The 12522-nt window shown below is 41.4% G+C and overlaps 2 protein-coding genes across 2 annotated transcripts; one reads left to right on the plus strand and one right to left on the minus strand.

Annotated features, from left to right (window-relative positions):
• Window positions 1–2439: 2439 nt before the first annotated feature.
• Window positions 2440–3528, plus strand: LOC122000598 (ethylene-responsive transcription factor ERF110-like). Its single transcript, XM_042554960.1, has one exon. It carries the CDS (start codon window positions 2465–2467, stop codon window positions 3335–3337), a length of 873 nt encoding a protein of 290 aa, XP_042410894.1. The 5' UTR covers window positions 2440–2464; the 3' UTR covers window positions 3338–3528.
• Window positions 3529–3914: 386 nt separating this feature from the next.
• LOC122000599 (histone H3.2) lies at window positions 3915–4560 on the minus strand. The gene has a single exon (XM_042554961.1). It carries the CDS (start codon window positions 4471–4473, stop codon window positions 4063–4065), a length of 411 nt encoding a protein of 136 aa, XP_042410895.1. The 5' UTR covers window positions 4474–4560; the 3' UTR covers window positions 3915–4062.
• Window positions 4561–12522: the final 7962 nt, after the last annotated feature.

A 12522-nucleotide genomic window follows, 5' to 3' on the forward strand; every position in this document is an offset into this window, starting at 1 on the left:
TATATATTTTTTAAAAAAATCTCTAACTCTTTTTAAATCAGTTAAATTAGTTTAACTAAATTAAATTTAGTTCTAACATAACTTAATCAAATAAAATCTAAATTAATTTAGATCTAGAACAACACATTCCTTATATTTGTCTCTACCAATTTTAATTTAACACTTTCCCTTCATGTTAAGTTCGTACCTAATTCAATTTATATAGATAATAATAAATTGTTCACACATGTGTCGGTCTCATAAGAAGAAGAAGTTAGAGCGTGAAGACTTGCGCGTGACTGCGTGAGATAGTAAGAATGAAGCTATGGTAGAAAAGATAAAACGGTAAGAGAGGAGAATATATTATCTTGAAAATTTCCTAACTCTTTTAATTTACCAAACCGATTTAATCTCATTAAATTTAGTTCGTCGTAACTTTGTCAAATTAAATACAAATCCAATTTGATTTAAACCACCATACTCTTTATTTTCATACCTACTCAATGAATTTTGTTTGATCACATTAATTCAATTTTAAATCAACATATTCATTTCATGTTAATGATTAAATTAATTAATTAATTAATTAATTACCGTATTTGATTAATAGTTAAGAATAAAATAATTAAGAAAAAAATAAAAAACTAATTTTAACGAAGGATATTTGATTAGAATTCAATACCATATAATTTAATCATTATTTATTAAATCAAATTCCTAATAATTTCCAACGTAGATAGAGCCACGTACAGTCAACGTCACGCATTCTTATCACTGACATTTAATGGTCCAATCTGCCAAGTTCGAATCATTAATTATCTTTGCATTTGGAAGCATTGAGCATGTATTTTGACTATAAGAATGTATCAAGATCCAAAGTTTGGCTTCTTCTTCCCTATGGCATGACTAAAAACTCAATCCTCTATCAAGCCTATCGAGACACCATCCCTTTGAGTCCTTTCGAGATGGTACGATGATTAAAATATGAGGTGTTATTACATAAGGTTTTGAGGTCGAAACTCAACGTGATCGAACATAATCTCCCTCATATCTTGGTCATTTGCACTAATAGTTAGTAATCATCCGTGATTTAATTCCTCCGTGTTGATCTAGGGATAGGTTGACAGAGATGCTGGGGACGAACGAATCACCTTTTATCACATGAGACATCATCCCTTTGATATCAAAACTTTTAAGTGGCTCGAACCTAATAGATCCAAGTTAGTTTCTTCAATTTCTAATGCTTCTAGATTCTGAATTAGGAGAACTTGGAACTAAAGTCGATTCATTATAATCTAATATATATCTAGCAACCTTATCTTAATATAATTACTTTCTGAACGTTCAAACAAAAGAATGTCCAGCAACGATCGATGTCATGTCTTTGGCCATGGTCAAATGCTAAGTTATCATAAGAATGATATGTAATGTGGGGTGACTCGATAGGTGCCCGATTGATTAGTGATGGAGAACCAATTTTTTAATTAATATTATAATAACATCCAAGCCAATTATAATTCAGTTTGGCTGCAGGGAAAACGACAAATAAAATTAAGATAGAGATAAGCATCACGCAGATGCATTGCACCTAAAACACTTCCCCAAAATGTGGCCCCGGATTATCACTAGTGGCTGTTTTGCAGAAATAAAATAACTCATAAATCTTGGTCGACATGCTTCTCCTTTTTATTTAAATTTAAAGAAAATAAGTCAGACTTTTTTTTTGTTTTTTTTTTTTTGCCGTTTTTGGCGTCTTGTGTAGGTTCTTTGGACACTTCATGAAAATCTCTAGAGTTCTTGCTCTGGTTTCTTAATCAAATTAATTTTTTCAAATTAATTCAGTTTGATTAATAGACAACTAACTCCTGATTATTGAATTTTCACTTGAATCATTGGAAATTGAGCAGATGGTAATTGACCTAATTCATTACTTTATAGATTCTTATCTTATGATAATGTGACAAAAAGTGAAATCGTTCGTCCTAGTATTTTCATCGCACCCGACCTCAGGTCATCATGAGATAAATAAATCATGACAGTTGAACGGGCAAATATTGGATAAGATGAGATGCATGAGGTCTAAGGATTTACACTTCGACAATCTCATAGTTCGACCTTACATTCTCAAATGACAAACGAATCATTACTTATCAACTCGGATCATTCATGGAGTCTCATCTGATGGTAATGTGATCAATCTGTGGATGGCAGCAGATTTAAATCCACGGCTAATTAAGATTAGCCGATGTCGGCTGTCGTTAGATAGATATCATGGTATCTACGACTTGTTACTCATTAATCACATTTGGCCACTTACCCAATCTTCCCACCACCGTCGCTGCTGTTCCCTTTCAAAGTGTGTGTGAACCCTATGGCACACCCACTAACGTACTCGCCCGGTCTCGAACGTCGAGTTGAAAAAAAACGTGCTCGGGATTCATTTAAATACCCGCCTTCGCTCACTCGGTCTCTTCACAAAGCAGCCATGTACGACGAAGTCGCAAATCTCCCCTTCTTCTCCGGCGATGATGGCATCGCCGGAGCAAGAGAGCAGGAGATTTTTGAGAATTCGGGGTCGGTGATGCTCTCCGGTGGCTGCTTGGGTTGGGAGACGTCCGTCATCGTGTCAGCCTTGGCACATGTGGTGTCGGGGGAGTCCACGTCGTCGTCTCCCTCGTCGTCTTCTTCCCCTTCGTCGTCTTGTGTGTCCTCCTCTTATTCCTTCAAGTCGTCTGGCGACGAGGCCGGAGAGAAGAGGGCTAGAGAGGAGTTGCCGCCGGAATTGGGAGTGAAGTATTACCGAACTTGTTTTGGCGATGCCGGATACGACCCAGCTCCGCCAGCATGGGTCGAAGAGGATGGGACGGCGACAACCACCGGAAGGAAGTACCGAGGCGTGCGGCGGCGGCCGTGGGGAAAATGGGCGGCGGAGATCCGCGACCCGCACAAGGCTGCCAGAGTGTGGTTGGGGACCTTCGCGACGGCAGAGGACGCGGCGCGGGCCTATGACGCGGCCGCCATCCGATTCAGGGGAAGCCGAGCGAAGCTCAACTTCCCGGAGAACGTACGTCTTCCCCAGCTTCCGCCTTCCCAGGCAGCTCCATGCCTTGTTTCCGCCCCTGCTGCGACGACGACGACGCCGCCGTTAGGTGATAACTTGGAGCATTCGAGGACGCCACTGCAGGAAGGTCGTGAATACTGTCCGAGCCAACGGATTCAAGCGGCAAACATCTTCGACAGTTTGGAAATGGCGACGACGGTAGACGATGGTTATATAGCTTCTCGTTTCTTGCCTACCTTCTCTGTTTCAGAGCCGTCGTTCACATATCCTGTGTTCATGAGTATGGTTTCGAAATAGCGAAGCTCGCTCGCTCGCCGATCTCTTTAGCTGAAAACCGCCGCAGGAAAAGCTGTAGTCTTTATCCGTTACTGTTAATAATATCGGAATGGGACATTTTGTCAAGGAAGTTAACAAACTTGTTGAGTTTGATGAATCTCTACAAAGATTCGTCACTCGAGAGGTTTTCTTAATCAGAGTTGCAGAAATTACAAGATAAGTGGCCTTACAAGATCTTTGTCTGAAACAACTTTTGTCAGCGTGATGGACTAAACATTGAATAGGATTTGGACCGCCAATTATTTCAGAATCAGACGTATAAACAATGACAATTAAACTGGAATTCATGAAAATAAACTAAATAGATCATTGGTAGCTATCTGATTGGCTAGCTAGTCCAAATCGTGTGTTTGTACAATCCATTTCGGAACGGATAGGGCTGGTAGATCAGTTATCAAGTGAACTTTCTCATTCACACCGTGCAAGGAGATAAGCATGTTCAACAAAGCATTTGCATATGCACGTACAAACTTTAAGAAAGTTTAGGTGATTATCGCAGATCTGAATTAGTTCTACAAATTGCAAAGCAAGATCAGCATGAACCAACATTCAAGAAAGAAGATTTCATAACGACGCTACTTTACAGTCACCTAACAAATTCAAAGATCGAAAGACAATAGTAGAGGCCAGTAGAGAAGGGATAGAAGACATAAACCCTAATTAGATCTGACAAGCGATCGGTGCAATCAAGCCCTCTCCCCACGGATCCTGCGCGCGAGTTGAATGTCCTTGGGCATTATGGTCACCCGCTTGGCGTGGATGGCGCAGAGATTGGTATCCTCGAACAGCCCCACCAGGTATGCCTCCGCCGCCTCCTGGAGCGCCGCCACGGCAGAGCTCTGGAACCGAAGGTCCGTCTTGAAGTCCTGGGCGATCTCGCGGACGAGCCGCTGGAACGGGAGCTTGCGGATCAGCAGCTCCGTGCTCTTTTGGTACTTGCGGATCTCCCGCAGCGCCACCGTACCGGGGCGAAAGCGGTGGGGCTTCTTCACGCCGCCGGTGGCCGGCGCGGATTTGCGAGCCGCCTTGGTCGCCAGCTGCTTCCGGGGCGCCTTCCCGCCGGTGGATTTCCTCGCTGTCTGCTTCGTCCGGGCCATCGCGACTCGAAATCGAGGTTGTTGGGAGAAGGGAAAGATTAGGGTTCGAGAGTTGGGATCTTGACTGCTGATTGAGAAAGAAACGCAATGCGGAGCTCTTTTATAGGTAGATCTGTGGCAGGGAAACCAAACAATGGCGGGCTCAAATTTTGCGATCCCTCCCCTAGAGTTTCGTTTAGAGCGTCGGATGTGGATAAACGAACGGTGGAAATCTATCCAAGGGCCGGCACGCGGATCGCTATCCGTGGCCAAACCGTGGAGCTGTTAGTGTTGCTCTCTTTACCGTCCGATTTGGCGCGATCAAATCACCGCTTTTAATTGTCTTTTTGGAACAATGAGTTAAAAAGAAATATCTTATAAGAATTTTTAATTGGAGGAGAAGATTAATTAACTTGTGAGATTTGAACTAATTTGATAATTAAGAATTTTTAAAAACAGAAAGATGGATGAAGTGGATAATATTATTCATATATCATTCTGTCGGGAAAAGATGTGGATAGACCGTCCATGATGCAACACGTAGAATGACTGACTCTAAGAACTCTTGAAACTCGAAGGAAATTATTAATAAGTAAGTCAAGGAGCTTTTTGACATAGCTACTCCAACGATCAAGTCAGTAAATTATGGTGGCGCAAAGTAAAACAAATAGTAACAAAAAGGAAAAGATATGTAGATGTGCATGAGTGTAATTGTGCCAATAGAAAATGCCCTCCTGTTATAATATCTTTCATAGTCTCCATATTGCCCCCGGGACTATGGTAGCGGATGTATCTTTTTTCATAATCTCCATATTGCCCTCGGGGCTATGGTGCAGTGGCAGGACATCCAGATTGTCACTCAGACACCTACGGTTCAAGCCTCAGCTATAGCGAATTTACAGGAATTTTTCCTCCAAATGGGACACGCAACTAAAGGATGTTGGGTTCCTGGGTTACCCGCTGTGAGCGCTTCCCAATTTACTTTGGTGATCGGTGGGAAACTTTCATGGGGTCGGACTGATCAACTCAGGCTCAACGTTACCCAACCTGATTAATCATTTTTTTTTCATAATCTCCATATTAATAAAGCATTATCTTGCAATAAATCAATCTATCACATCGTTATGTTTATATTGCATCCATCAATCACATTGGCATGTAGTAGTGTAAGTATCTGTACATATATATGATTCTCCGACAAATCCATATGTTGTATTAACGACAGTAACTTAGCTTTTAAGCGAAGATGTCTCTTGGGCTGTTAGCTAATAGGTGGATTTCTCATGAAGCTCATTTATGTATATAGCATAACTGAGCTATAGTGATATTCTCAAAGGAAACAGAGTCTTATGGGTGGCCTAACAAGTCAAAATTGGCATTCTTATGGCCTGTCTGATTGGCAAGGCCAATTGAAAGAGTGGGAACAAAGAATTGAGCAAATCAGGTCAACCCACGAATGAGACCCATAGAGAACCTCATCGATCGACAGGAGGCGATCAGGAGTGAAGGAAGTTGAGTCTTATGTGAATTCGGCCTGGGCAGGGAGTAAAGTACTAGGATATTGAAAGATTGTTCGATCTGTTCGATCTGCATGGTCGATCGAAAAAAGTGGGAATAGAGACCCCTGCGAATTTGATCCAAGCGGGGAATGGGGCATTGGGGCACTAGGATAGTATCCAATTGGCAAGGCCAATCGAGAGAATGGGAATAAAGCCCCGAGCAAATCTAGTTCGAACCGAGTAGGGCCCACAAAGAGCCTACCCGATCGACAAGGCTAATCAGGAAAGAGGGAAGCTAAATCCCAAGCGAGCCCAATCTGCACCAAGTGCGGGATTCATAGAGAACCTATCTGATCGACAGGGCCAATTGGGAGTGTAGGGGTGCTACTAGGCTAGTTATTCAACTTTCTGACCCTCCATAGACTTTGACCTGCACCTGTGCAAGCACATTGACCCGCTTTTCCTTAGGGCCGACCCTTTTCTTATTTGTCATATCAGGATATATAAATTGTCTAAACAAACAATTCTTTAAAAAAAAGCAAAATAAAATGAGTTGATAATTTATCGATCAACAAATGATTATCAAAGATAAGACTAAAGGAAGTCATGCTGCTGGACTAGGGCATACTAGTTGAATCAATGTTGTCTTTTAATTCCCATGAGTAATTTAGAATTAAAAAATCAAAAAATTATCTATTTCCATGTTGATCTAGACCACCTTCCTCTCTTTTAGGTCTGTCCTGAGGCTCACAAAGATAAGGGCACTTGGTGGGAGATCTACGAGCAACATTTGAAAGAAATCGAGCTTGTTGATGATGATAATACATTGCCTTGTTAATTTTTTCTGAGAGTCGGTGGCAAGTTCATGTAGAATAACCGTATATATGATAAAAAGCACAGAAACGCCTTGCCCTTGGTGGTGGAGATCTAGGCTTGGGTAGTGACGGCATAGGTGTCAGGTTCTCCTCTAATGGGTTCTCCTCTAATGCTTGGCACCCATTTTTTTCTCCCGACCTTCAGGAGCATGATTAAAGAAGGATGTGGTACTCGACTTTGAGGAGGAAGTTGGGGAGCCTATTTCTCTTGATGAAGAAAAGGAGGTGCCCAAACATCGATTTCGCTCTTTTTGTCGTGCTAAGCTTCCTCTACATAAATATATTTATCCACTCTCCCTAATAAGTCATCATATATAATTGGTCGAAGGTTTTATCACCAACGATGTGAAAAGATCTCCTTCTACCGACCCTAGAGAAAAAATGCTAATTAGTGTTAGTACAATTAGCACCAATGATCAAACTTAAATTTTAATAAATGATAAAGTTAGATGTTCTGTTATCTAATCTCTTTACCAAGTGTGTAGGACTTGATGGGTCTGAAGGACTTAACACCAAACTAAAATTCAGCTAGATCTGCTGAACATGATAGTTGGTGGGAAATCCAGATAGCTAGGTCAATGTGTGACCTGATAATTGACAGAAAGTCAAACTAAGTCTGCGGGACCTAATAGTTGACCGAAATCCAATTGAGTTTCCGGACCTAACTATAGATTCAATCGACCTAGGATTGATCGTGTACGATCATGATTTTGATGTATGTGTAAAAGAATTTAAGTTAGGCTTTCATATTGGTTTGATATGTGTGCTTGAGTCATATAGGACTTGGTGAAACACGCATGAGGAGCTTGATGCAGTCAAGCTCGGGAAGCTCATCCTAGGGTTCGAGTCCTTGAGATGGTGAAGGATGATGTGGAAGGCATCCGAGGAACCGTCGAATGAAGAGCAATGGTGTACAGCCAAGGAAATCATACTTCAAGGCAACGTGAAGGATGCATGGAGAGGAGTCGCAAGCTCAATTGCATCTCAGGGACGAAGGCCGAGGAAGAGGGTTTCAAAGGCAACCCCGGAGAGGATGGTGTGAGTGTGTAATTGGGACCAGTCGACTGGTGGAAGTTGTAATCAACTGGTCCAGTCGATTGAGCAATCGATTGGGAGCGAACATAAGTATTCTGTTTACTCAGTCAACAACGACCAGTCGACTGGTAAGTGGTTGTTGGTGACCATTGGCAGAATCTTTATTTCTGCAAAAGTAGTTGTTGGCTATCAATGATAGCACCAGCCGACTGATGGAAGTGTCAGTCGACTGGTGCACAAGAAATAAGTTATCTTGTGATCAATTATTTCCACTCTATGTAAAGAACCTTTGATGGATGGAGGAGGTTACTGATTTTTGCTAGAATACTCCAAATAATTCCCTCAAGTTTCCAAGTTAATTCTCTTCCTCCTAAACCTAAGTCTCATCTTATAAAAGTGAAAGAGAGCTTTGTGAGATGTTTGCTCCACCGAGAAGAAGAAAGCATTAGTTGGAGATTACCGGGGACTAATCTACCGACGAATTAAGATATCGTCCACCTTAAAGATAAGTCGTGGAGTAGGAGCGAGCAATCTCTAAACCACGTTACATAATCTTGTTAGCATTTGCATTCGCTCTTACTTAGTTTTTATTGTTATTATTTCGCTATGCACTAACATTGTAGGAAGGCAAACGATTTGGGTTGACAAAACTATTCAACCCTCCTTCTAGTTGGCCACTAATCTCCAACACTAACAATTGACAGAATGACCTGCTAGGTCAAAGGAGAGTTAAGCGATTCTGCATGATAAGTGAGGTAAGTCAATAGAGGAGAGTGATCCTGTGAGGATGAGTCACGGTTAGTTACTTTAGACGTTGGTCTAGCTTAGATCTAATTTTAGAAGTCTAAGCTCATACCAAGATTAGATCCTGGTCTGGAGAATATGATATAATTAATAATACTTATAAATTGTGTTAACTCTATGTTACAAATTCTATTATTTTTCTGTGCACTAATATGTCTCTGTAGTAGTTAGAAGCAAAAGAAATCTCGAGCATTGTTCACCTTAGGCACCTTGGTTGGATTAGAGGCACCTCAGAGTAGCTGGTCGAAGCCTCTACGTTGGAGGCATAGAGGTGTCTTAGTGGTAAGGAGGCATCTCAGTGCAAAAGGCTTGGAGGCGCCTCAGGAGAAAGGAGGCGCCTCCCAAGATGGATAAGGATTACGACCGCGAAAGATAAAGCCTTGACGAATCGAGGTGCCTCCATTGGGAAGGAGGCGCCTCCGCACGGATAAGAGTCACTATTTTGGCGAGGATCAGATTGACCATAGGTGCCTCCAAGGGAAGGAGGCGCCTTGGATCCTCCATAAAAGATAATGTCAAGCTGTAGCCAATGTAATAACTTTTTTATATGCTACAACGCTCATTCCACTGCTCCGTCTTCATGCCAACACTCTGCTGCTCCTCTAAGACGTTGCTCCGCCCAACACCCGAGCTCGATCTGATGATCTACAGACTTTTGGGTAACATATTTATTGTTAATTCTTTAATTACTGCTTAGAGAAAATGTAGAGTTGTTACACTTTCTCCGGTCTTGTATATTCGATTTTCTCTTTCGATGGTTTTTCGAAAGTGAGATATAGTGAATTGTCCATCGATACGATCCGAGAGATCATGGATCTTAGAGTAAGAGTCGTCAAAGGCTCTGAATCAAGTAATTGACTTATGTTCTTGTCTTTCAATTACTCACAATTTAATTCCACTGAGTACTTTTGATTTACAAAAAGTTTTAGAGAAACATAGTTGAAACACCTAATGTAATCCAGTAATATTTCTCGACTCCTTTATTTCAAGATGAATAGACTTAATGCGGTCTTATGGTATCTTTTGCTACTAGTGAAGTGATACAAGAACATGTGTTGAACTTCTTAAAAGATCATATAAAATTTGGAGATAGTCAACTATACCACCGTTGAAGTGCCCTTGTTAAAGTTGTTAGAAAACTCTATATTTCACTCCGTGAGGGTATTGATATAGAAGGCAACATTATTGAAACACCTCAAATGATCATCTAGGTTTGCAAAGCCTATGTACTTGTCAATCTGAAATGGCCAAAATCAACTCAAAATTCTTCATTTGGGATTTCTTGTGAGAAAGGAGTAGGTGCAGAATAATCATTCTCTCTCTTGGTGTGACAATACTCCCCTCCACAAGGTTATGAGGGAGAGACGTTGTCAATTCACAAGATTGATCTTCCTAAGGAGCCAATTGTTGGTCCCGTGTGGTCGGCAAGAGTAGGTGAATTGCCTTGTAGTTATAATTTAACACTTTTATTGCTTTTCAGCTTAGCAATGAACACACGTTATCTACTTCAAAAATAATAACATAAAAGGAAGTAAGTAAAAGATAGACAGAATTTTACTTGGTTTGCAACCAGGGATGTTGCTAATCCAAGGCAATGGAAGCTCTCAATGATTCTCCTTTCGTCGTAGGCGAAAAAGCGTCTTACAAGTGTTGAAAGCGCACAAATTAAACACAGAGTTTGTAATCGAAGTACAAAGTGTGCTATCTTTAAATGAAGTGAATCAAGGCTTTATTTATAGTGCTCTGATCAAGTTTATCCGTTGCTAATGTGGCGGACTGTCCGGCGCCTTCTACAATCACTGGCTTCTTCTCCGATCACTTGAGTGATGCACCGGCCTTCCAGAGTTGAGCTCATCCGAACCCAACTCCAGCCTTCTCCTCAAGCAGTCTTTCACTCTAGCTTCTCGTCCCTTGGAGGCACTACGCATCCTTCTCGCTCCTCGGTGTACTCTTCTACAGCTTCTCATCACTCAGATGTACCGAGCCTATCAATTCGATTCTTGTGTCATCCTTATCGTCTGCCATATCTTCCACTTGACTTCTTGCATTCCTAAGTCCTTGCACACTCAAATGCAAGACATCAAATACGCAGAATCTAACTTGACTTGGTTGATGACACCAAAACCACCACGAGGTACTTACACCAACATCCTCTCAACCATAATCATAGGAAGAGAATAATTGGTGTAGACTATCGTCGCAAGTACTCTTGAACTAAAACCACCATTAGCATCACCCCTTTCGGTGTGGGAACTTGATTCCTTCCTCCCAATGTTGATCCTCCCTAACTTCCATGTTTTTCTCCCATCTCTACACCTCAGCTCAGATTTCTCACAGACAATGCCAAAATGATTCGTCTTGAGATCAAGAGATGAGTCAACTCCCGTTAGATCATCTTCTATTAACTTGCATTGTGTTAGCTGTTGCTAGATCTTCCTCTTCTAATGGGTTGGACCTTAATGGATCAGGTTTGTGCTTAACGGATAGAGGTTGGTTGGATAAAATCTCGATGGACTAGCTATTAGGATTGGTGGATCGACTAAAAGGGTGAATGACCTGCAAATCAAATTAACTTCTCTAACTTTTAACTTAGAAAGCATACACACATTAATTAATCAAAATAAATAACATAAAAAAATAGAGACTCAACATTTACTTTGTTACAACCTGGGTAATTGTTAATCCAAAGTAATTCAAAGTACTAAAAAAAACTCCTTTAATAGCACTTGAAGGCGAAGAAGTTCCTTACATTAGTTAAGCGTACTAGTAGTTTAAAATGAATTAGAAATGAAGAACATGTGTGTTAGATTTACAACTAGTTTTAGGGCCTTATTTATAGTCTTCTAAGGGATCATTTGACTAACGTGGTCATTCAGGATGACTCTAGTGATCTAGGGCGCATCCATGTGGATAAAACTTTATTTGCGTCATAACTTTCGTTTTACTAATCTGGCTTGATTGAGGCATCTGGATCCTTTCCAGGCGCTTGGATCCATTCGAGGCGTCTTGGGTCATCCAGGGCGCCCTGAGTCCATAATGGGTATTTAAACGACTATCCCTTTTAAGACACTTCAAGTCAACTAAGACACCTTATGTTTTCAGGGCACCTAGATTCTTTCCAGGTGCTTGGATCCATTTGAGGTGTCTCGGGTCATCCAGGGCGCCTCGAGTCCACCATGGGTCTTTAAATGACTATCCCCTTTGAGACACTTCAAGTTAAACGAGACACCTCAAGTCTTCAGGGCGTCTGGAAACATTCCAAATGCCTAGAATGGTTAACATCAGTCGTTGATCATTCTTCGTTCCTCTCGTTTTGGTGAGGCTCCGACTGTCCGAAGTTGAGCTCACACGAACGTAACTCCGACTTTCTCCTCGAGCAGGATTCCTCCTAGATTCTTGTCCCTCGAATGTATTGCTTGCGTCATTCTCGTTCATTCGGTGTACTTTTCTGTAGTTCATCGTCCCCCAGATGCATCGAGCTCGTCGACTTACTCCCCGTTCCATCTTTCACACTTGCTGCATCTTCCACTTGATTTCTTGTATTCTTAACTTCCTACGCATACAAACACAAGGCATCACATACACAGATATTAATTTAACTCAGTTGATCAACATCAAAACTAACTCAGTGTGCTTACATAGCTCCTCCCCACCTCGTTAAAAAGCCCAACAAGAAGTCAGAAGGGGGCAAAGTACATCTTGATGTCACCCTCCCGGCACCTAAGTCAGAGTTCGAAAAGGCATTTTGTTCTTCAGTAACTGCGCCCCCTCTTTTTTTGACGTCTTTATTCTATGTGATTGTATTATTCCAGCGCTCATAACTATCATGACTTTCCTGCATTTGTAACCGACTTCAT

Source organism: Zingiber officinale, chromosome 7A (genome assembly GCF_018446385.1).
Source record: "Zingiber officinale cultivar Zhangliang chromosome 7A, Zo_v1.1, whole genome shotgun sequence".
Taxonomy (NCBI): Eukaryota; Viridiplantae; Streptophyta; class Magnoliopsida; order Zingiberales; family Zingiberaceae; genus Zingiber; species Zingiber officinale.